At 40.6% G+C, this 26,283-nt stretch overlaps 1 protein-coding gene across 12 annotated transcripts in view; it reads right to left on the reverse strand.

Moving 5' to 3' along the window:
• RALYL (RALY RNA binding protein like) overlaps positions 1-26,283 on the reverse strand; it is a 566,823-nt gene that overhangs the window by 124,467 nt on the left and 416,073 nt on the right. For 2 of the 12 annotated variants that reach the window (XM_025179532.2, XM_075920458.1), the window contains exon 1: positions 21,439-21,560. The exons of the other annotated variants lie outside the window; for them this stretch is intronic. In XM_025179532.2, the coding sequence (XP_025035317.1) occupies positions 21,439-21,475 (37 nt within the window). In that variant the 5' untranslated portion in view covers positions 21,476-21,560. Of the gene's footprint in view, positions 1-21,438; positions 21,561-26,283 lie in introns of those variants that run through there. 12 annotated transcript variants of the gene reach the window in all.

Raw genomic sequence — 26,283 nt, forward strand, 5'->3', positions numbered from 1 at the left:
TGCTCTGCAGTGTAGACTTTTGCCCTCTCAACGTGGAGAGAAATATGGGAAAAATGGGTCATGGTCCATGCATACATACTAAATTTTAATCTGGTTACTGAAGTCTACTTGCTTATTCACAAAATTAAGCAATGAGTATTTAACCCTTAATGAACAGCTGAATTTTTAAAATTGCATTTATATCAGGAATTTTTCAGGCTGCACTTTCCCTACTTATTTTCATTCTGTTACTTTTAGTTGTGCATCCACATATCACCTTAAACAAATGCTTTCTTATTTAAATATTATTTATCAGTATTCTTTATTATTCTTAATTATGTCACTTGTGCAAAGCACTGTACCAAACAAATAGTAAGAAACAATCCTGGCCCCACAGAATTTGTAATCTTGGGCTCTGATTCAGGAAAGCAATTCAGCAATCCATTCGGAATATAAGTACATTCTCAATTGGGATTGACTTGCTTTAGTGGTTTCCTGAATAGGGATGCATACCTAAATGCATTCCTAGTGCTTTCCTGAAGAGGGATGAATTCCTGTACACAAGGAGTAAGAGAAAGAAAGTAGTATTGTCCCCATTTCAGAGATGGAGAAGTAAAGGCACAGAGAGCTGAAATGAATCATCCAAGATTGCTCAGGAAATATTTGGTAGAACTAGAATAAAATCCAGATTTCTTGAGTACCAATTTCCCACAGCACTAAATTTCCTTCCTAGTAGTGCACACATCTAGAATCACTGTTGACATAATGATTGCTACCTGCAGGGGCATAGCCCAGGGGCAAATCATGGATCATATTGGGGCAGTTGGAATAACTGAGAAAAAAACTGGAATAATCTCCCGGTCACTGATACTCTGCAGAAACCAGGTGAGTGCAAGGAAATTAGCGTTGCCAACTCTTTGATTTTATTGCAAATTTCACAGTATTTGGAGGTTTTTTGATTCACGTCTTAGCTCTTGGAACCAACGTGTGAAAATATGAATTTCAGATTTCATTACCAGCCATTTTATATGTGAAGAAAAGCTTAAAAAAGAGAACTCAAAGATTTAAACACCAGAAGACAAATGAAAAGAACCAACTAAAAATAAGTATGTTTTTCAAACTATTGTGATCTCTGGGGGCTGGACCAGGTGTGGGCAAAAGGGCCTCCGTGGGCTGGATCTGGCCTGCCAAGTGGGTGGATCCAGCCTACAGAGGCCCTGCTGCTCCCTCACCCCCAAGCCAATTGGGACCTGGGGGCGGGAGAGCGCGGGAAGCCTCTTCCTGCCCTGCTAGGAGCACATGGTGCTTTGAAGTGCTGATTGCTGCTCGCAGGGCGGGGGTGGGAGGGAGAGTGGAGGACATTTTGCGTGCTCCCCCAAACCCAGGCCAATTAGGGCCTGGGGGCGGGGGAGCTGCATGAAGCTTCCTTCACCTGCCCCAGCCTAAGAGTAGCCAACGGCACTTCAAAGTGCCAAGTGCTCCTCGCAGAGTGAGAGGAGGCTTCCTGCACTTCCCTGCCCCTAGACCAGGAATGGCCTGGGGGTGGGGGAGTGTGCCAAGTCTCTTCCAGGGCATAGGTGCCTAGTGGGAAGGGGGGGCAAAAGGGCTCTCCCACTCCCAGACCAATCATTATCTGGGGGTGGGGTAGCCCTGCTCCTTCCTGTTTAGGCCCCACCTCTTCCGGGGTGGCCTGGGACTACTGAAATTTTTTTTGAATTGGCCATACTGTATCAATTACTCTGTCCTCTTTCACTTCCCTTTGTTTCTGAGCTCAGTAACAATAATTCCCTTCTGACCAAGCTCACACTGTGCCCATGTCACAACTCTTAAAGCAGCACAGTCCCAGAGCAGAGTACTATGTCTACTGCAGGTCATGTGGTAGTGTAGGGGAAGAAAAGAATCCCCAGAGGCCAACAATGAGCCTCAAAGTAGGGTGGAATTTGATGGTGCTGAAATTTTGTGAATCATTTTTACAAAATGTTTGCACCAATATGAAAACTTCACAAGATCTTGCAAGAAGTCATGGGTGTCATGGTGGATTGCATCTGAACGGGTTCTGGAAAAATCAGGCCTGTTGTGGTTTTAAACACAAAACCATTTCATTCCTCTCCCAACTCACTCCTACAAAGGTTCGGTATTAAAATTCTGATTCATGCCCACCTCTAGCTGCAAAGTATGAGGGGATAGGAAATGAGAATATGCTTCAAACACACTGATGCCCTAATTATCTGTGTTTAGGGCTTATTCTTGGAAGTGCAGAGCCCACTCCCATACATGTCTTATATAACTTCATTCTTGTTCCAAGGAATGGAGTAAACAGCACATTTGTTTGCTGAAACCATGTTTTGAATGTTAACTTTTTCTTCAGAGGAGATAAACACAGAACTAAGTATTCCTGGGCAAGCAATTAAAAATAAATCCGTAATTGTTCCTAAGCACCATAGTGACTATAGGCTTAAAAAATATTGATATTTCACATAGTGGAGGAAGGCAATCTCTGTCTCAGGAGAAAAATAGTTGGTAGTAGCTTATTGTTTGCGTTGTGGAAACCCTCATAACTTGCTAGATGTTATCCAGCAAAAAGGAAGAAAGAGCAAAGAACTGATGATGGCAAGCAACTTACAAAATGTGTGAGAGAAAGGATCAGAATATGCACATTTTTTATTAAATACCCATAAACTATATCCTCTGCTGTCACTCGGCCTTCGAATTACTAGTTAGCCAATTTGTTGTAGACTAAATGGAAAATGGAAAAAGATAGAATAAGATCTGAATAAGATGTAGGTAGTGACTTTGCAGATAAATTAGGGTATGTCCACACTACCCCCCTAGTTTGAACTAGGGGGGTAATGTATGCATACCGAACTTGCTAATGAAGCCCGGGATTTGAATTTCCTGGGCTTCATTAGCATAAAGCCGGCTCCGCCATTTTTAAAAGCCGGCTTGTTCGAACCTCGTGCCGCGCAGCTACACGCGGCACGGGCTAGATAGTTCGAACTACGTAATTATTCTGAACTATCTGTACGCCTCATGGAACGAGGTGTACAGATAGATCGGAATGGCTACATAGTTCGAACTATCTAGCCCGTGCCGCGTGTAGCTGCGCGGCACGGGGTTCGAACAAGCCGGCTTTTAAAAATGGCGGAGCCGGCTTTATGCTAATGAAGCCCGGGAAATTCAAATCCCGGGCTTCATTAGCAAGTTCGGTATGCATACATTACCCCCCTAGTTCGAACTAGGGGGGTAGTGTAGACATACCCTTAGGGAGCACAGAAAAAGACACAATGAAGTTGTTTAAGAAATAGGTAATACTTCTCCATTCTTCTTTGTGCTATAACAGAGGATCTCTGTCTTAGCTCATTTCAAACTCTATCTATGTGAGCCTTTTTGGATACTCCCTGAAGAAAATGTATACTATTAATCCTCCAGTCAGATTTATCAGGTTATAATTCTAAATTGTCAAAAGAGCTAAGAAATAATAAAAATGTCCCCCACACCAGCATATACTGTAATTGTGTATCATTATATAATTATATATGATTGCAATTACTGCACAAAAACCTGGAATGCTACTATTTGAGACACAACAAAAGAAACGAAAGACAGTTATTTTGTAAATGGAATATAGTTTTGCCATCAGTTTCTGTTTCATATCTATATCATCATAGGGCACGATAATACCCAGGGAATCAGCTTTTCCTTTTTGCTACTCATTGCATTTTTCACCAAATCACTGGTATCTTTAAATGATGCTTCTTATTATAACAAGCAAAAATGCACAGCGATTTCTTCTCTAAGTGAGTGGGCAGAGGCTTGACTTAAACAAGTACTTTAAAAAATACTTCAAATGTTTGTCTAACCAATTCTATAAAAATCTCCATGATGGAGATTCCACAGCCTCTGGAGCCATGCTGGTTAGACCTCAACTAGACACAATACTTCAACTGAGGCCTAACCAGCACGAAGTGGAGTGGAATAATTGCTTCTTATGTCTTGCTTACAATATTCCTGCTGATAAATCCCAAAATAATATTCAGGGGTTCTTTGCAACAGTTTTATACGCTGTTCACTCACATTTAGTGTGTGGATTCCCAGATCACTTTCCACGGTACTCCTTGCTAGGTAGTCATTTCCCATTTTTCATGTGTGTAACTGATTGTTCCTTCCTAAGTGGAGCACTTTGCATTTGTCCTTACTGAATTTTATCTTATTTACTTTTGAACATATCTCCGATTGTTCCAGCTAATTTTGAATTATCATTCTATCCTCCAATGCACATGCAATGCCACACAGCTTTGTATCATCTGCAAACTTTACAAGTATAGTCACTATGCCATTATCTAAATCACTGATGAAGATATTGAATAGAAACCGGTCCCAGAACTTACCCTTGCAAATTGACTGTTTCATTATTTGCTACAATATCTTTCTAAGTGTTTAAATTCAAATTGATATTTACATTGAAAGTGTAAAAATGCATTTACAATGCTCTATGGAGCTCTACTGAGCTCTACATAATTGGAATCCTGAAAGGGAGAACTCCCCACAAGTATGCTGTGTAGCAGCTACTTGCTAACATATCTCTTTTGGGAAGAGAATCAATTACTCTGACCCCCCTGTCCAAGGCTCTGGGCCTCTCCCACTATCATATGTGTGTCTCTCTGTGTGATAGACTATTTATTAAGATTAAAAAATCAACAGAAATTAGCCTAAGCATAGGGGACTATGGGAATTTGACATTGTTAGTATGAGGAAAGTAAGCTATAAATTGGAGATAGTGAGGGGGAAAGCAAAATTCAGCAAGGACATGACCCAGGGCCAGGGCTCTGTTACCATTATGGTGTAGTTATAATTAGTTTAAGCATAGTTTTAAATGAGTGTTTTTGAGAACTGTGAATGTTTTATTAAAATGCTATCTATACTGATAGTATGGGAAAGACATTGGTATAGATGTTAATTAAATGTGTAATGTAAAAAGCCATAAGGAGATGGTAGAAATATAATTATGATACAGACCATTTAGTGTTTAATTAGTATTATACTGGAATCTAAAAGGAGTAATTTTGCTGATTTGGGGAGCTCTCCAATTATCTTCAAAAGGGCACCGTTAGGTTATAGGATAATAAGATTGTACAGCCTGCTGTCCAGGTGATACACTGTTTCCTCTTGGATGTTGTTATTGTATAAATGGTAATTGCATGCCTGTTTGCTTAACTAATTATTTTTTCTTTGAACAAAGTTTGGTTTTATCATTCTAAATTATCCTAATTATTCTCTACTAAATTCATTTTCTGTTATTGACCTGGAGACTTTAACCTGAAAAGTAAGTTGGGTTTTATTGCACCCTTATTTTTAACAACTTAGTATTAACTGGAGACATTTCAACACAAAGGCTCTAAAAGGTGACATAATGCATTGGAGGGAATTAAAGGAGACACATATATTCACAGAGTAGTTCAGCCTAACAGCTCTGGCTGAGGTATATTTCATGGAAGCAGGGCTAGCTCTAGGTTTTTTGCCGCCCCAAGCAAAAAAATTTTTGGCCGCACCCTGCTTTTTTGTTTGCTGTTACACATATTTGCACTTTGCAATTTTTTTGACTGTTTAAAATAAAAAAAAAGAAAACAGAAAATTTGTAGTTAGTGAAATAAAACAATTTCCTACTAGTGTACTCATTTAATTTTAACAAAATCACAATTACAAACAATTTGGGTTCAACTATACACTGTAATGAAAAACGTTACTGTCTTCCGGTGCGCTCAGTTTCTCATAAATTAAAAGAATTTATATGAACTGAATTTTTCTGGTTTTTATACTTGCATAGCCTTTTAATAATTCAGGTATTATTGCAAAAATGGTACTTTCAATTGAAATTAATGCAAGTCCTCACAAACGATTTTGAGACATGGTGGACCTCAAATAATTTTTTAGTAATTTCAGTTTTGAGAAACTGTGCTCACCAGAAGCCACTGATACTGGTAATGTTAAAAGAATGAGTAATGGTCTGGCTGTTGGAGTGAAAAAAATCATTTCTTGCTATAAATTCTAATACTTTTAGAGGGGAAATTTTAGAACTTGTTAGCTCCAATAAAGTTATTAATACATCATACAAATATAATTTTTTTTTTCAATAAAGGCAAAGGCACTTCAGGTAAACTCCCCCTCCCCTTTCACTCACTGCTGGGTCACAACAGCCTTTTCCCTGCCCTGTCCAGCCCCTCCCTATGTACAAGTACCCCTCACTCCCGACCCACAGCTCCCACAGCCAGCCCAGCTCTGCCCCCCACCTGCTGGTGCCCCTCACTCCTGACCCACAGCCAGGCCAGCCATGGGGTCCCCCCACCAGCTGCCGGTGCCCCTCACTCCCTGAACCACAGCCTCCACAGCCCCCACAGCTAACCCAGCCCAGCCCCGCCAGTGCCCCTCAGTCCTGACCCACATCTCTACCAGTGTCCCTCACTTCCAACCCACAGCCCTCGGCATCCCCGCCTTCCCCCGCCCCCACTGTCCGGGGGCCAGTACTGGAGGCCGACCCCTCCTGACAAATTCCCTCAGGGTCTTCCGTGAAGAGCTTGGTGGCCTGCTTGGCCTTGTGCTGGAGGTTGCTGATGAAGACGGGGAAGTAGCCGGCCTCCCAGAGGTAGCTCAGGCTGGGCCCAGGCTGGTCCTGGATCAGCAGCAGGTGCTGGCATGTCTGGGGCAGGAGCTGGGGCAGGCAGGGAGCATTGTTTATCAGCCCCAGGCCCGGCTTCTCCACCAGAACCTGCAGCTTCCAGTGCCTGCAGGGCCTTGTCCAGCACGGTCTGCATGGCTGTGCCCAGGGAGCAGGGGCCCTGGCAGGTGCCCAGCCCCCCTGCAGCCGCCATGGCCCTGGCTGGAGGGGAGACAGCACTTCCTGCACTGGGGGCATCCCCCCTCGAACCCACCCTACCCCCCCCGTGGGCAGGTCTGACCCGAAGTAGGTGGCGGAGCCAGGCAGCAGCAGGTGGCAGAGGGCAGCCAGCAGACTCCAGGTGCATGGTGCCAGCTCTGCGCAGCAGGTAGTGGTGTCTCCCATGGCCCTTTAAAATTGGCAGGGCAGGGCCGGGCATTGCCGGGGGCAGCTGCTTACTTGGAAATGCCGCCCCTGGAAATGCGCCGCCCCAAACACGTACTTGATTTGCTGGTGCCTAGAGCTGGCTCTGTGTAGAGGGGCCAGACAGTGCCGGATCAAGCCATACTTGCATCCCGGGCAGTGGGCATGTGGAACATGCGTGGCCCCGCACCTGGGCATGCAGCGCCTGATTGACATGATAAGGGGTGCCGCAGCCCCGGGCACGCGGCGCATGTGCGGGCACGCCCCCAGGCGCATGGCACCCCTTACCACTTCAATCAGGAGCCCCCCACAGGCTGGCACACCGGGCAGCTGTCCGGCTAGCCCCCCCCCTTTAATCCGGCCCTGGGCCCAGAGAGACAGAGGGAAGAAAAACCATTAATCACTTTAATGCCACTCCTCACTCTAGAACCTCAAGCTGCTCTCAGCCACACCCTCTCTTTCCTGGGCATAGCCCCTCATCAATGGGATTGGGAGAGAGGCAGGAAAGAGTGGCATAGAGCCAGATATGTGACCCTACCTCTCTATGGTAGATGTCTCAGGTAACTGGGAAATCTAGTATTGTAGCCCCTTTCTAATACCAATGAAAAGTAGTCATTGGAAGGCCCAAGAGGATTCATTCATACATATTCTCTTGCTGTTGTTAAAATAGCTGTTATTTTATATAATAAAAGTGTAGTGATTGCAAAAATGAAGCATTTTTGTTTCTAAACTAGTATTCTTCATGTGCATATTGAATAATATATTGCTCAGTGAATAACATAAAATGAAAACATATACCAATGCTACCTTTTTCTGTTTCAGAGCTATTTGTATTTGGGTACTGTCGCTGCTTCCATCAGTGCTTAATTCATGAGTTTGCTCTCATTGCTTTGCTCTGTGAACATTACTCCTCGCCACACACAAATACACAGAAGCCTCACTATAGAGCTCTGCAGGTCCACAGATCTCTGCTTTATATGGGTGGGTATCTGCATCAGCAGATGTGGATGCGGATATCTGGGAATCATTTTTGCAGACACAGATATGGATCTAGATACAAATTTTGTATCTGTGCAGGATTCCACTTCTCTGAACTCTAGTGTGTTCACTATCTTTCTTTCAATGGCATTCAGGATTAAGCCAAAAACAACAAACACCAGGAGTTATGTTCTCATGATTGAGATTTTACTCAATTTTATATTGGCTAATAATATTGTAGTAGTAAATGGATAGCTAATTACTTCACTCTTGCAAGTATTATCATTGATGTTAGTCAGAAGCTAAATACAGCTGCAAGAATATTCAAATTAATCGTACTATACACATAACAATTATGGAATATCTCAGACCTGTCTGCATCAATTGTCTTCTGCAATTGTTTCATGTTAACATGTTTTCATAATGTTACTTGAAGAATCTTTACATGTTAATTAATTTTCTCATCTAGTGGCAGTAGTATGTGTGAATGTTCCATTAAGCAAGAGCAACAAAGAATGCTGTTCATCTATCAATGATTCATTTTTAACATAGGGTAGAATAAAGTTAAGATGGAGTTGTAAGAAAATAATTGACCTTTAAAATAGTGGCTTAAAATAGGTCTCTCGCTGAGACCATGAAAAGGTAAAATGGTCATTAGCATGGAAGAAAAGAGCAGAATTCTATTACAGAAGGGGATGGTTATTTAATGGCACTTAGGCTATGTATACACAGCAACATTATTTCAAAATAACTAGAATTATTTCTAAATAACTTAGTCAACTTAGTATTGAATGTCAAAATACTGTCAAGCTGGAGGACTTCTTACTCTGACTCCTGTAACTTTCATTGTACTAGGAGTAAGGGAAGTCGGAGGAAGAGTGCTCTATTTCAAAATAAGTGCTGTTTAGATGCTCCCAATTTCAAAATAAGCTATTTTGAAATAAGCTACGCAACTGACGTAGCTCAATTTGTGCCTTAGATGCAAGGCAAGACCAAAGGGGAATTTGAAATGGTAGATGTTGAGCAAGTGAATAAGCAAATAACTCTCGAGCTGGATGGTCTTCATGGGGAAGTCAGCAGACATAGAGGACAGCAGCTGTTTTATGGAAGAGGTGAGAAGCCACTTTTATCTTTCAAAGAAAGATAGTGAATGGATATTTCCAGATTATTAGTGCAAGGCCATCACTAATGAGCTCTCCCATAAGGTGTATTGCTTGCAGGGTTGTATATTCCAGATGCACAGGAAACAACTAAGGATCGTGATGACACATCAAGTTTAAAGGATCAAAATGACAGTTTAAAAAGACAAAATGGCACTACCTACAGCATATTTCACCATCAGTGGTGGCAGCTGTGGTAAAACACCTATCTTGTTGCTACTACTAGTATTGTTACATGAGTATATGGCCAATGCCTACAGTATGGAAAGAACCCTGGCCCTAACAATATAGCCTTTAATTATGTTTGCATATTAAAGCATAGAACATTTTATAAACCATATGCAAGCTACTTACTGCTGAGCTTGAATTTCAGACATGGTGGTTAATTATAAAAATTGTATCTTATTATTTTATACATAAAATTCTATTCTGAAATAGACTGATAATTCATCTAGTCCAGTATCCTGATCGCAGAAGTGGGTATTGATCTGTCAAATGAAGATATAAATTCTCATGACTCCAAAATTTGTAATACTATGCTATGGGACAGTGATAACTAAAAAGTCTAAGAAGTCACTAATTAAAATTCTGCCATCAAACTAAAGGAATGCCATGGGATAATGTTTCCCCTCTACCAAGGAACATCCCTTCTTTGGCAAAATTCAAGTCAGTTACAGAGAACATATCCCTAGAGTTCATAAAAGTATTAGAAAGGGCACATTTATTGTTTTTTTGAATAGGGAAGACTAAAACTAAAAAGCAAATATCTTTAAAAAAATTGCTAGAGAGGACCCTTAAAGTACCAGCCCCCCTCTTTACCAACCTTTGGTATCTCATATATGTAGTGTATATTTTCAGGAATAATTCCTGAAGATTTCCATTAAATGCACTTAACATAGTCATTTGTCAAGTGCAGTTGCCTCATGTCTTAGTTACATTTATGAGAAAATGGCTGTATTTACAAAGGACAATTAAAACAATCCCCAGTCCCTTTGGTTGACAAATATTTTGTACTAGCAGACTTACCCAGCATTGCCTGGGTCCAGCCTGGGGGGAAGGGATCACGGAGTGCAGGCTGGCCCGGGACAGGAAGGGGTGGACTAGCCCGGAGTTTGGGGAGAGGTCTGGCCTCGAGCTCGTGTTGGAGGGACCAACCCAGGGTTTGGGAAGGGTGGCCACCCGAGGCTTGAGTTTGGGAGTGGAGGGGCTGGTGATTTTTTTGGGTGGGTGGGATCTACCTCCCTGGGCTCAGCCCATGGAGCTGGCAGAGTGGAAGGTCAGGCAGGCCTCCCCTGCCAACACAGGGGCCTTAGGGCCGGGGGGAAGGGTTTGAAGTAGGGAGGACACTTACATGAGCTGGTGACAGGTAAGATGGCAAGTCCCATCCCCAACTGGCCACTCCATTGGTGTTGTGGGCTGCAGGATAGCTCTGCATTTCACTCGCTGCCCTCAGTGGTGATTGTGAGGCTCACGTCCCTCCTCTCCCTGCCCTCTCCCTTTCCATGTTATGGAAAACAATCACATACCAGGCACATCCTATTTTCCTGGCACAACTAAACCCTGACCTTGTTTTAAGTTAGGATAAGAGGAAGCTGCATACCAAATTTGGTGGTCCTAGTTCTTACTGTTAAGGAGGAGTTCTTGAAGAAACTGACTTGCAGACAGACACACAAATCTCAAATTTATATTTATAGACCAGAGAGGTAACAGGGAAATTTTATAGGAGCCACTTTAGAAGATACTGCCAACACAAGACATGTGATGGAGATATCTTTCTGCCGCTCAATTTAATAGCCACACTCATCAGGATTATGGTAAGCATCTTTTATCCTAAAACAAGAAGATGTTATATCAGATACTGTAAGTACAGATTTAGGTAACTTTATAAATCAAGAATTAAATATTGGATTTGTTAATATATGCACAGTAGTTCATTTGAAGATTTAAAAACAAACAAAGCACTGGATATTTTCTTTTGTATTACCCAATATTCAGGCCTGTTGGTTTTAAAATATCTTAGGAAATTTGCTTTTGGACTGTTTAAAGAAGCATTGAATGATTTAGAAGAAACAACAAAGAATTCCTTCAGGAACTTTAAGAAGTTTTAGACATTTATCTAAGTTGTTTTTAGTCATCTAGGTGTCAATTCTTTGAAGACCATAGTTTAGTGTGAACCAATTACTCTAAGCACTGCATACAAATGTCAGAACTCCCAATTTACAGTGAAACTGCAGTAATGTCATGCCTTTGTTGTTAAAGTTTAAGAATGTTACTCATGATCATTTTTACAACTAGGAGAGGCTTAAAGAGTGTTTATGTGGGCTGTTTATCAAGCAGATTAGACTTTCCCTCACAGTTAATGTTTATGAGTCCAACACACAAGCTTCAGCACATTTGTTATGAGCTTCACACATTCGGAGTCTGACAGTTTTAGGATTCATCATGGTGACTTGCATTCCTAAATTAGGCGGCTTCAAGTTATATTTCAGTGAGAATTTAATGGCCACACTCATCAGGGTTATGGTAAGCATCAAAATTACACTTCTTAGAGGAGTTTGAAATTAAAATGGTTGAAGCAAGGAATTTCTTTTGTGTATGACCAGAAGTAATATCTGGCAAAAGCTACATGCATACTGCTTTGATTAAAACATGTATCAAACTAATTACTCTTTCACACAGGCACATTCCCACCTTATCAACATCCTTGTTTAACATTCCATTTTCGCCGGTGAACTGATTAGGCTGCGAAGATTCATTGATCAAAATAATTAACTAGCATTGTTGCAAATCAAATTTGCACAGTTGTGGAAATAGAACAGGTGTGACCTGCAAGCATTCGTGGTTGGTCTTTTGTCATGAGATTGAAGTCTCAATTTTTATTTAAGGACTTTGCCACTAGTTATACATCACAAAACAAAGCAAAACTACATGTGGCAAATGCAGAGGGGGAAATGATGCCTATAATGCATCACACCTGAACAACAGCAGCATACATAATGAAAGTAAGGTGCCAGAAGGAATGGCTCATATGATGAAATCAGGGAGTATTAATTAGACACACACTATTTAAGACTATGTAGAAGTCTAACATGCCATAAAATTAAAAGGATGATACACAGCAGGTTTATTGCACATCAGGAAATACCGAAGAAGTTATGTTCCCTAATTAATGGATGCTTTCAGAATACAGCATTTCTAGGGATTATAATATCACCTGAAATATTGAAATAGCTTTGAAATGGTTCCATTGAGGAAACGAATTAAAGTTAATGAAATACATAGAGGCACTGAGTATCTTGAGTATTTCTGGCCTCGTGGTAACATGCGGTTGAGCTTCTAGCTGCTTGAAGTTCAGTTATGAGAGAGAATTTCTTGTCCTTGCAGGTAAAGTTATGGCGCCATAAAGGAAGGATCCATCTGTACTACTGTTTTAGCATCTTTCACTAAGTAATCTATCAGTCTTTACTGGAACAAATTCTGCAAAGACCTAGAACTATTTTTCCTCTAAGAAGTGTTAGGATAGGAGAATAGCAGCTTTTTAATTAGGGTTCAATGGGTTACTCCAAATAATATGTCTCTGAGTGTGAGAGAAGTTTTTTCCAACATAACATGATCGTTACTGCTTATCCTACTATGACTGGGATCATTCTCATTTTGAATTTTCTAGGACTGTTTAGCAATTATGAAAATTAATCACAATTAATTGTGTGATTGAGCTTTTAAACAATAATAGAATATCATTTATTTATTTTGGATGTTTTCTACATTTTTGAATATATTGATTTCAATTATAGAATAGAAAATGTACAATGTTCATTTTCTGTTTATTTTTATTACAAATGTTTGCATTGTAAAAAAAAAGAAAGAGTAATTTTCTATTCCCTTCATACAAGTCCCATTGTGCAAACTTTTTATAATGGAAGTTGAACTTACAAAATGTAGAATTATGCACAAAAATAGCTACATTCAAAAATAAAACCACATAAAACTTTAGAGCCTTTAAGTCCATTCAGTCTTATTTCTCATTCAGCCAATCCAACCAAATGACTTCATTTGTATTTTTAGGAGATAATGTTTTCTGCTTCTTGTTTCAAATGTCACCAGAAAGTGATAACTGGCATTTGAATGGCACTGTGTAGCTTCTATCTTTAGAAATCTCAAATTGGAATCTTCTTTTAATTTTGTTAAATCTGCACTGAATGCGTTCTTAAATGGGTCATTATCATGAGACTGATATAACATGAAATATATGGAAGACTGTGAGTAAAACAGAGCAGGAGACATACAGTTCTCTCCCAAGGAGTCCAGTTAAAATTTAAGTCACACTTTCTTTTAATAAGTGTTATCAGCATGGAAGCATGTACTTTGGAAAGGTGGCCGAAGCATAAAGACACATATAAATATTGATCATATCTGGCATGTAAATACTTTGCAATATTTACTACAAAAATGTCATGCACACACCTGAAGAAATGTGACAAAGTAGGGCTATGTCTACACTGGCATGATTTTCCGAAAATGCTTTTAACGGAAAAGTTTTCCATTAAAAGCATTTTTGGAAAAGCGCGTCTAGATTGGCAGGATGAGGTTTTCCGCAAAAAAGCCCCGATCGCCTTTTTCACGATCGGGGCTTTTTTGCGGAAAACAGTACTATGCTGTCTACACTGGCCCTTTTGCGCAAAAGTCTTTCGGAAAAAGACTTTTGCCCAAACGGGAGCAGCATAGTTTTTCTGGAAAAGCACTGATGATTTTATATGAGATCATCAGTGCTTTTCCGAAAATTCAAGCGGCCAGTGTAGACAGCTGGCAAGTTTTTCCGGAAAAGCAGATGATTTTCCTGAAAAACTTTCCAGTCTAGACACAGCCGAGATGTATGGTTAAAATAATGCAAGAGATAGGTTATTCTAAAAGAAAGTATGTCTGTGAGATGATGACATTTCTCATACAAGCATTATGAAAATGCTGAGAATAATTCAGTTGGAATGGCATAGTACCATGTTTCTTCTGATGATTTTTAATTATTGTGTAAGTTGAAACTCTCTAGTCTAGTACCCATGGGACTTGTCTGGTGCCAAACCAAAGGATTTGCCCAACCATAGGAGGCCAATATTGTCTAGCAGCATTATCAATACTTCCACTGTTTCCTGGGCTCTTAGGATACATTTAGGCGTAAATTAGAGCTAAATAACAGCACAGAACACTGAGTGACAAGACTATACACAAACTTTATGGGACTATGAGAAACTTGGCCACACCAATGATAACTGGACCTCTGGCTAACTAAAATCATGCCAGACCACGGATATTGCTGGACTAGACAGTGCCGGACTGGAGAGGCTCAACCTGTACAATCATCATCAATGACAAAAAGTCCAGAGATCACAAATAGTACCCCCTTGTGGTTATTTAGAAAATCACACTGAACGTTATTACAGGCAGTCCCCGACTTACGCGGATCCGACTTACTAACGGGGCTTTTCTCGCCCCAGAGCTCATGGGCGGCGGGACCACCCAGAGCGCAGCGGTCCCGCCACCGTGTCCTCCGGGGCGAGAAAAGCTGCTCCGGGTCTCCCTGGTGTGCTGGGGGGGACTTCCCAGCACAGCAGGGAGACCCGAGCAAAGCTGCACAGGCGGCGGACCCCGCTGCCAATGCGGCTTTGCTCCTTTGCCCCGGAGCAAAGCCGCACAGGCTGCGGGGTCCCCCGCCTCTGCGGCTTTGCTCCTGTCTCCCTGCTGTGCTGGGGGGAACTCCCCCCCAGCACAGCAGGGAGACAGGAGCAAAGCCGCAGAGGCGGGGGACCCCGCCGCCTCTGCAGCTTTGCTCCGGGTCTCCGTGGTCTTCTGGGGGGGGGAGGCGCAGCTAGTGCGCCCCCCGCCCAGCAGACCAGGCTTTTGTTGTGGATGCCTGGGGTAGAGCAGCTGGTGTGCTGCCCGGCTGGTCCTGGGGGGACCTACTCGGCAGCGCCCCAGCTGTTCTGTCCCAGGCTCCAGATTCAGCCGCTGTTGAAACTGATCAGTGGCTGATTCCAGGAAGCTGGGGGCAGAGCAACTCTGCCTCGGGCTTCCTGTAGTCAGCCCCTGGTCAGTTTCAGCAGCAGCGGCTGAATCTGGAGCCAGTTCCGAGTTACGTACAAATTCAACTTAAGAACAAACCTATAGTCCCTATCTTGTACGTAACCCGGGGACTGCCTGTATCTGTAATCTAAGGATACTCATCAACTGCTTACTTTTAACCGGCTACCAAACACACAATTAGAATTGGAGAATACTTAAAATTTCCACTAACACTTCACCGATGCTTCTTCAGTACATCATATTAACTCAAAAAGGAAAGCACTAAATGGAAGATAAAGTCATTATCACAATTTGACTCGTCCCAATAAAAGGCTACCAAACTTTAAAACCCCTGAATACTGATATGATTCTAACAGATCTTTTGGTCTTCCTCAACACAGGCAAGCTCAAGAACTCAAGATTCCTGTCATGTGTTTCCCAGAGGGTACATCAGCACATTCGCACCAGCAGGTCATATGAAGTGTTAAATTGCATTCATGTTCCAAAGGTTTTGAATTATTTAAATTTGGAAGATTATACTAACACTGAGCAGTGTGAGTATATTCAAGAATGGTGATGGCCTCACTTACAAAACCTGTTATTGCTGGGATTATAAATTGCCTACTTAATTTGCATTTGCTTGAAGTATGGCCAAATACATGGTTAGTCAAAAAGCATTTATTTTACAGAGTTTAATTTAAATTGGACTGTCTGAAAGTTCCTTTCCGATCACAGAAAAGCAGAAATAGAATAAAAGATTTTTTGTTACTTTTGAAGACTGTTTTACTAAAGGACATACAGTAGGGACAATTTTGCCTTACATCAATAGAAAAGGGAGAGGGATAAACTGTCAGACACAAATAGTGCTTAGTTACCCAGCAGCTATTTGTACCTTTAAAAAAACCTTCCAGTACCAGTATTAGTTGCTTTTCCTTACCTCTACTGCAAAGAATATCTAAAATACTACAATCTAAGAGATAAAGTTATTTGATGACCAATGGAATTATCCAGCAATTGGCAAGCATTTTAGGGTGATCATTGTAAGATCCAACCTTGTTTCTGCTGAAGTCAGTAGCAAAACACTTAGGCTATGTCTACACTGCAGGCTTCTTGTGCAAGAAGCTTTCTGCGCAAGAATTTTTGAGCAAAAATTCCTTTGCAAGAGCATGTCCTCGCCTCAAAGTGAATCACAAAAGTGATTTGCGCAAGAGAGCATCCACACTGCATGGACGCTCTTGTGCAAGAAAGCTCCAATGGATATTCACAGAATGGTCATCAGAGCACTTGTGCTTTTTCTCTTGCACAAGAAAACCCTCTGGATCATCCACACTTGCCTTTTTGCTCAATAACTGTAGCGCAAAAGGGAGTTATGCCTCGTAGAAGGAGGTTTACCTACACCGACAAAAGCCTTCTGTTCTGCCATTTTACTGCTGATTTACACATGATGAAGCACATTTAAGCACATTTAAGGTGTGGACGCTCCATAGGTTTTTGTGCAAAAATGGCCGTCTTGGCGCAAAAACCTTGCAGTGTAGACGTAGCCTTATTGACTTCAGTGGGATCACAATCAAGTACATAGCACTTATATATATATATATATATGCTGAAGAAGTGTTACTGTGCAATGTGGATTCAGCACTTTTGGGAGTAACATAAGCAAAATGAAAGTAGACAAATTGTGGGGCACAGACCTGTGTTCTAACCAACCATCAGCTCAAAAGAGTTGTCCTCAATGGGAATACTATTCAGGGCTAATGCTGCAGACTGTAGCTCTGGGGCCAGTTCTTAATATGTTAACACTTTTTAAAAGACTATGAACTGATTCTTGTCTCCTGAAAGATAATAGGAGGCCCTGTATTCATGCCTAAGATTGAGAGGTCAGCTAGATTACCGTTTGTTTGTTTGTTTGTTTGTTTGTTTTATTAAGTTTTTTGTGTGTGTGGTAAAAGAACTTGGGTTACCCCTCTAAAAGAAGTTTCCAAGTGACTCTTCCTGGATTCAAGAAAAAAGTTTTTTTTTCCATTTGGGTGGTGGCAACATACCTCCCAAGCTCAGGGAATCTGTGACCTTGCGGTGTTTTTAAGCAGAAGCCTATGTAGGAAAGGTATTTTTAAGGTCTGTTGTGCCTCCCCTCCCATTTTGAACTCAAAGTGTCCGAGTGGGGAACAGCCATGACAGCCTGTCATTTGTTCAGGAAATCCCCTACACGATCAGGCCACTTAGAAAGGCCTTCAGCTAAAATAGAGACATGCAAGAGAAGAATCTGGTTTTATCCCGGTATCCAGGGTATTGCCCACCAGTATTTCAGTAATCTTCTTACACCAGCAATTCAACTGTAGGTTCAGCTTAATCATTTTGATTGTATCTTTGTGGATAACAGTTCATAAAGTATGCAGATAATATTTAGGAAGGTAAGACCTTCCTGCAACTGTCAAAGAACAAAAATTCTCGGAAATTGTTTGAATCTTATACACAGCTTTAGGCATTAAGACAGGTGATATGCACAGATGCCTGATGGAACCAAACAACACAGAGATGATTAGTAGTATTAATCATGAACATAAATTACTGCTTATATCACATCTAATTCTAATAATAATAATAATAATGGGTCTATTGGCAAAGGGCATTAATTCATTTGAGGACCAATTCCAAGCCCCATTTAAATCAACAGGAGGACTCTTTGATGAGCTTTGGTCGTTAATCCCTTGGAACTGCCACGGTTGCTGTTATGAGCCAAATAAGTGGATATATTTTTTAATATTGAAAAGGAACCTGCTATTGACTCATATGTTGTTATTGTCATTAGTGATGAACTTGAGAACATTCTAAGGAGAAAGAAAATAAGCTGAAAAGGACAACATACAAGTCCCTGTACTCAATCTGCACAATCCATAAAGTTTGGGTCGGCTATAGCTAAGGTACATCTTATTTCCTGATGAACAGCACTGACTAAGAATGGAGCCATCATATTTATTCTAGTTAAACATTGGAATAATTTGTCCAGGGAGATTGTGGAATCTCCATCATTGGAGATATTTAAAAGCAGGTTAGATAAACATCTATCAGGAATTATCCAAATGGTGCTTGGTCCTGCCGTGAGGGCAGGGGATGAGACTTGATGATCTCTTGAGGTCTCTTCCAGTTCAAGTATTCTATGATCCTACAACAGCCTAGTCTGATCGCAGTCCATAGACCCAGAGCAGCAGTGTCTTCAAGAAGAAAGCCTTCAAAACTCCCAAGGAGTAAGCAGGTAGATCCATAAAGACCATTCCCATCATTAAGGCCAGTCTGAAATTTAATCCCTATACCCCAAAGTACTTATCTTAGATGGAGAAATGTTTACCAAAATGTCAGCATTTTTATTGTAATGTAATTAATGCTGGGAACATTCTAGCACCAATGTAACCCATTTCAGTGTGGGAAAGGAAATCCTGTATGTTCAACGTTAATTTCTGCAAAATTCTGAATTCCACAATAGCACAGAATTCTCCCTGGAGCATGTACTGTAATGGGCCAGATATATCAATATATTCAGGACACGTCTAGATAATTTAGACAGGAGGTATCCTGAAATAGCTACGCCATGTCTTTTAAACACTCCTCATTCCACGAGGAGTACAGCTAGTTCAGATTAGAAGCCTAATCCGAACTAGCTACTCCATGCCACGTGTAGCCGCGCGGCACGGGGTTCGAACTAGCTGGGATTTAAAAATGGCGGCGTCCGGCTTATGCAAATGAAGCCCAGGAAATTCAAATCCCGGGCTTCATTTGCCAGTGCGGTATGCCTACACTACCCGCCTAGTTCGAATTAGGAGGGTAGTGTAGACATACCCTAATATGTCTCATTAGTGTCTTTTTATTACTACCAATCTGTCATCAAGAATAACGTCTATGTTTTACTTCCTTGAAAGTGTTCAAGAAAATCTGACAGGAAATTTAATCCTTGACTTCTCCTATATTCTCCTATATAGTCTAATTAGTACTTATATTTTTCTGTCATATTTCAAAATAATAATTTATATACATTGTAACCTTCAAATAGCTTTTGAGTTGTAAGATAAGGAAAAGTATCAGAAAATCTCCTAAATTACTCATATACGGTATCTGCTGAGATTTTATATAGCCATTTTGCAGACTCTAATGAAATAGAAGGTATTTAAAAAGTGCCTGCTGTACTATAGCAGATGTTTGACACAATGGAAACAGTTATAACTGCAGTTTAACAACATTTACAATTACAAACCAACTATTACTTTAGTTTTCCTGCAAAATCATTCCAACAGTCACTGTAGTAATTATATTTCCAATTCCTCTCATTTGCAATTCATAATTTCCACCTATTGGCAAATCAGATTTTCCTTCATCAAAACAAAATGTGACTCCACTTCACAAAAACATCCTTACTTGGATCTCATTCAGTGTTTTCATGAATACCTTGGAATACCTTCCTTCCCATACACAAACTATCTCTCCACCGATTTTTGACTGTGCTCATAGAAAAACTGACAACCTGGCCAATCACACAGACACATTCATATGGTCAGAGTCCAGTTACGCACTGAAATTAAAAAGGAGCCCAAGGGAACAAAAAACAATGACTGGCTACAGAAGGACTTTTCAGCTATTCCTGTTGAAATGTGTACTAGTCTTTACATAATAACTCAAATGAAATCATTACTGGTGTCCCACAGCAAATATTAAACAGTGACAAGGAAATTTGTCAAAGACAGTCTGTTCCCTGCATCCACTACTTCTATCTTCTTTTAATGTAATTGTCTACTTTTTAAAACCTATGTCATAAAATATACACCTGTTCAAGCTATGGAGAGGGGATAAGTGAATGAATTAAAAAATTAATGAACATTAATTTTATGAATCTTTGTGATTCACATAGTCTTTTAAAAGCACATAGTTCATCTGACATATTGGGAGACTTTGTATTTTCATGAAAACACGTCTGATCTTGTGATAAACATATTTGTGTTTAACTAGCACACTAAATGAGAAAGAAAAGAAATTGGAAACTATGTTATGGTTGCAGTACACCAAACTCAGTTACACACAGTTATCTATTTTGTTGCTGGTGAGTTACCATGATTAAGTTAAAGGAGGAGGGGAGGTCTTTTCATGTGAATGTGAAAAGTGGGAGACAGATTTTATAAGCCACAGACAGGTGTCTCTCTGAAACTTTTTACATGCAGCATCTGCATGTCATTTGGTATGGAAATCAAGAAAAATTACCAGGCCTGTACAGAGTTTAAGCTCTGAGAGCCAAAAACTGGTCCCACTGAGATCAGTGGAAAAAGTGGAAACAGCCTTAAGCACTCAATGGCAACAATGCTCCTCTTTGAGTAGCCTCTGGATTTGCCTTGTTTTTTATTGTTGCTTTTCCCACACCCCTTCTACACATTTTCTAAATGGAATATCTCCCTCCAATCCCCAAACTACTTCTTTACCTATTTATGTCTCACTTTACTTTGTACTTACAGTGGTAAATACCATTGACATCACATTTTGACTTGGCTCAGCTTCTCCAGAACATTATGCAAGGCTGTCTAATGTAGTTATTAATATTCCTTAGCTAGTGCCATATTTTAAAAAACCAAACAGGCTATTAGCTGGAAATTTTGACCTTTAGCATTATGTTGAGAATTCAGGATGCTTTTACTTTTAAATACATTATACTTATGACTGACCCTCCCCCAGTATTTGTTGTTTAAGCTTCACTAGCTTCTTCTCACAAAATATTGTAATTATGGAAAATGTTAAGTTTTAGTGCCTCTAACTTCCCAAAGCTTGTCAAGTCAATATACAAAATGAATGTCACAAGGTGAAAAAGTGCTAACCCTGTCAAGGTGAAGGATATAACTACCCAACCTTATGCCCCGAATAAAGGATGTTGAGGCTAGACCCAACTTACATTTATTATCTATTTCTTTGTTGATTTTATAAAGCAATCACTTACTGAGGGTTTCCATAGTAACAAATGAGCTAATTTTTAATTTCTAGGATCCTTCATGCACTTAACAATTAGATACCTTAGTATAAAGAGTAAATACCACACTTGCTGTTCTGGTGTTATTTAACTACGGTGCAGAAAAGTAATACATAGTTTTCAATAAAACTGGAGGTTTTTTTCTCTCCCCTCAGTGTCTAAAGATAAAAAAAAAAAGTTCAGGTTTTACTTACATCTTTGGTTTCTGCGTTTGCTCTTGTACATGGTCATTGTGAAGAAAACGTACTCTCTGAGAAGTAACTTCCTTGAACACAGACACAAATGAAAAAGAGATTGTGCTTCTGCTTTGCAGTGAGACAGTTGCTCACTGACAGAAGGTAACCAGCAATGTCTCAGTGAAAGCCAGGGTAATACCATTTTTGTAAAATCCAGGGGAGATGCTACTGGCTCTAACTATTTTCTCTAATGCAAACCCTAGAGAGGAAATGCATTTCTGCCTTTATTTTCCCTAACATTGGAGAACCTCAAATACGATCCATACAGCATAAGGTATACTAAGAAGTACTGCATTAAGAATGCAGTAATTTATGATTTAACAGTTTGACAATAAAGATTCTCTGAAATAGCTGGGGTAAATGGAAAATGTCTTGCATAAGTACCTGTTTGCATAATTAAAAACTAATTTTTCATTGAGGGGCTGCAAAACCTACATGTAAATATTATGCACCCAAACTTCAACTGCTGACTCTGCAAAACTACCATTAGGCTAAATTAACAGAATTTTTGCTTAAGGAATACGGACAACAAAACTGGGCCCTTCATGAACACAAATACGTTTCATAACAGTTACTATCCTAACTAAATAGATATGAGCAGAATCTAAAAATCTCATCTTGCTTTAGGTACTCATTTCTGAATTATTATTATTATTATTTCTGAATTATTTTCTCATAAAATCAAGACAAGAAGGGATCACTATGATCATCTACTCTGACCTGCACAATGCAGACCACAGAACCTCACCCATTGTCTCCCCACCCATAAATGCTGTCTAAGTTACTGAAGTTCTCAAATCATGTTTTAAAAACATTGTTACTTTAGTTTAATCATGCAAGTGACCCATGCCTCATGCTACAGAGGAACCCAATCCATAACTCCATACTTTGAAGTAAGAATAAGAGCCTCCGGAAAAGGGCACTTTTTCCGGAGGATCGGGGCCAGTCTAGACGCTCATTTCCGGCTTTTTTAAAAGCCGGAAAAAAGCGGCGGACATTTTTATTTAAATGCCGCGGGGGATATTTAAATCCCCTGCGGATTTCCCTACGACGACTCATGAAATTTACATGCCCCTTCCGGAAAAGGGGCCAGTGTAGACGTAGCCTTATTGTATTTTAGCACAATTTCCATTTACCTCTATATCTGTAACAACTTTTTCTTTCAAAAGTTGTCCACTAACTTGTATACAACTGAAGTCAAACTAATAGGCCTGTAGTTTTGTGGGTCACCTTTTTCCTTTTTGTAAAAATATGTATTCTTTTACAAATTCTCCAGTCATAGGGTACAACCCCAGAATTTACAGATAATAATTCTTGCTACTGGGCTTAATTTCATGTGCAATTTTCTTTAATATTCTTGGATGGGGGTTATCCAGCTCTCTGGGATTTGGTCTCTTTGTGGTTTAACTTCAACCTCAGATGTGGCAATTTCTATTTCCATATCCTTGTTTCCATCAATTAACCTTCCACTACCAATACACTTTCCATTGCACTTATTAAAAATGGAAGCAAAGTATTTGTATAGGTGTTGGGCCATGCCTATGTTATTTCTAATCTTAACTCCACCTCATTATTTAGTGATCCCACTTCTTTCCTTGCTTTCTTTTTATTTATATGGTGATAGTACCTTTTACTACTGCTTTTAATTTACTTTGCAAGGTCCAACTCTGACTGGCTTTTGGAAGTTTTCACTTTTTTCCTATGCTGTTTGACTTTCAAGAGGTAGCTTTCCTTGCTGATCCTTCCCATTTTTATGTTCCTTGTAGGACTTTTGCTTTCTTTTTAGTAGTGAGTTTAAGATGCTTGCTCATCCAGTTTGCTCTGCAATCCTTCCCCATGACATAATTCCCCTTCTTTGGGATGCAGGCTTTACATTGGACTTCAAATTACTAAAAATAATTCCAAGAATCCTCCACATTCAAATCCTTGAGTTTTTCAATCCACTTCTTGAACTAATTCCCTTAAATTGTTAAATCTTGCCCCTTTGAAACCAAAGATTCTATTTACAGACCTTCTTTTGTGCTTAGCTTTCCACCTAGTTTAAACTAAATTAGCTCATGATCACTCAAACCACGTCTGTACTCTACAACCCATTCTTCTAAGAGATCCTAACTACTTACCAACACAAAATCTAAATTGGCATCACCTCTTGCTGGTGCAGTCACTATTTGGGGAAGAAATCTTTCAGCTCTCCCGACCCGGAATAGCTTGACCCAAGATTAATAGTAGCACTTGTACTCCAATCTATATCTGAGAAATTAAAGTCTCCCATAATCACATAATTCCCCGTATTATTTATTTCATTAAAATATTAATGAAATAAATACCCAAATCATCTCTGAGGGTCAAGGAGTCTATAGCAAACCTCAAATACTATCCCAGTGGAGCCCATGTTACCTTTCTTGACCCAAACAGATTCTGTTTTATCTATTTATTTTTTCTAATTTATTCACAATCTAGCTCATCATTAATATAAAATGCGTTGGCACCAGCACTCAAACTACCATGTTTCCAGCTCAGTTTGCTGGCTCCTGTGCTGATGGTTGGTCACTTTCAAATATATGTATTTGGGAAAAGTTCTTTGAACTGAATTTCACAAAACTCTCCATTTTTAATAAGAAGCTTTGTCGTAACCACTTCACTGTCTTTTCACATAATGATTCTATGGAGCTAAGGCAGCATCTACACTACAAAGAAAAGTTGGAAAAAGATACGCAAACTGCAATTTGCATATCTTTTTCCACTTTTCCTCCGAAAAGGGCTTTTCTGATATTTGGCCCTTTTACATGGGCCAAATATTGGGAAAAAAGCCTCTTTTGGAACAGCCCTTCTTCCTCATAGAATGAAGTTTACAAGGATGCTGAAAAAATGCATCTGCTTTCCCAATTTTTTTTCAGAAAAGCAGACGTGTTCCTTGTTGCGGCAGAGCTTTTCCAGGATACCTCCTAAGGAAGAGAGGAAGCAGTGCTATATGATATTTTAGATGTATGGTATGCTTTACAAAAGTTCAAGCATTTTCCTGATAGGAGAACTTGGTTTCAAAAATCATAATTTTCCACACAGATGAAACAAGATCATTGCTGCCAAAGGGGCAGAAGAGAGGCTTTGAAAACAGACATGAATTCTGCTTTGGAGTGCACATATAAGTAATCTTTGACTACAATGGGATTAGTCACATGAGTAAAGAGTTCCATGATCAACCCCTTGATGGTCTGAGAGAATGTTCACAAATATCACAAATGCAAAGGCATCAAGGAGTTGGAGGCAGAAACCAATGTGCTGTCATTAGAGACAGAGCTAAGCATACCACTGCAATCTTAGCCAAAGTGGTTAAAACCAAATGAATTTAGCATAGCTCTGAACTATTGAAAGAAATCTGAACTCAACTTAAAAACTCATGGTTAGAATTTCCAAACACAAGTACCTAAAATGTATCCTTATTTTCATAAATAAATTACATAACTTCCAAAAGGGGTGACCATGAGTAGCATCCATTGTTTAAAAATGTTGTCCCATCATAATTTTTTTTTCTGCTTAATGAAAAAAAAACACTTACAATTTAAGCCCAACTGTGTGAGACTATATTATTGCGTATAATTATACTTTCCATCACACTCAAAGCTTTGTTTGTATCTCCAATAAAAACATTTTAGAGTTTCTTGTGGCACTTCCCTGACATTTTTCTTTTCCCATTCTTTTCTTTAATATTTCACTTAGGCTACATCTAGACTGCAGGCTTTTTGTGAAAGAGCGCGTCCACACACAAAAGCGCATCAAAAAATGATGCACTTTTGCGAAAGAGAGCATCCAGACTGATTGGACTGTCTCTCGCATAAAAGGCCACCCAGAACTACTTCATGCAGGGCTTTAGGTCACCAGTTGCTTCTGAATGCTGGTGCTGGTGCCTTGCAGGTACACGGGCTTAAAGGGACCACTTTCTCTACTTCTGCTGCAATGCTTGCCTACCTCTTTGAGGGACAGCAAAGTTCTCGAAGTGCCTACTGTGGTTTCTCTCTTCTTTTTTTGATGCCACAGCTTTGTTCTTTAGTGCCATGGAGCCAGAGCTGGCCCTGGGTATATGATGGACCCACACAGCCATGCTGCAGTTTTTGCAGCATTGTGTGTCAGCTGCCTTTCTGGTCCTGCAGGGGACCCTTTCCATGGCTGTGGCTGCTCCTCTCTGACAACTGCATCCCACAGTGGGGAAGCATTTCTAGAGGCTTGACACCAGTTTGGACTGGTGGGACCAGTTGGGCATGAAGCAGTGGGACAACCAGCAGCGGCTCCAAAACTTCCGCATGCAGGACACCTTTTTGGAGCTACGTGCCTGGCTCACGCCCACCCTCCGAACACCCACCTGTGTCCTGCCATCCCTCTGGAGAAGTGCGTCACGATTGCCCTCTGGAAGCTCACCACCCCTGACAGCTACTGGTTGGTGGGCAATAGTTTGCTGTGAGGAAGTCCACCATCAGGGCCCTCCTCATGGAGGTAAGGTACTCTGGGGCTGCAGTCCTGCTGGGAGTCAGGGGAGAGTGTTGCATAAGGTGGACCCTTGGGAAAGGGAGGTTGGGGACTATGGGGGGATGGAGTGTGGGGGGGAAGCCCCATCCCTGGGGCTTGAGACGTCCCGCCCACACACAGCCCTGCTGCTGTGGGGGTACCTCATTGGGGGTGGCTCCTGGGGTATTTGGGGGTAGGGGAGGAGAGCAGGGTGGCCATCTCCCAAGGACTCAGGCACCCCCCCCTTTCATTCTGTTTTTTGTGTTTCTTTGTCTCCTTCTGCAGGTGGTGAGGGCTGTCAAC

The sequence above is a fragment of the Pelodiscus sinensis genome, chromosome 2 (genome assembly GCF_049634645.1).
Source record: "Pelodiscus sinensis isolate JC-2024 chromosome 2, ASM4963464v1, whole genome shotgun sequence".
In the NCBI taxonomy this organism is placed as follows: Eukaryota; Metazoa; Chordata; order Testudines; family Trionychidae; genus Pelodiscus; species Pelodiscus sinensis.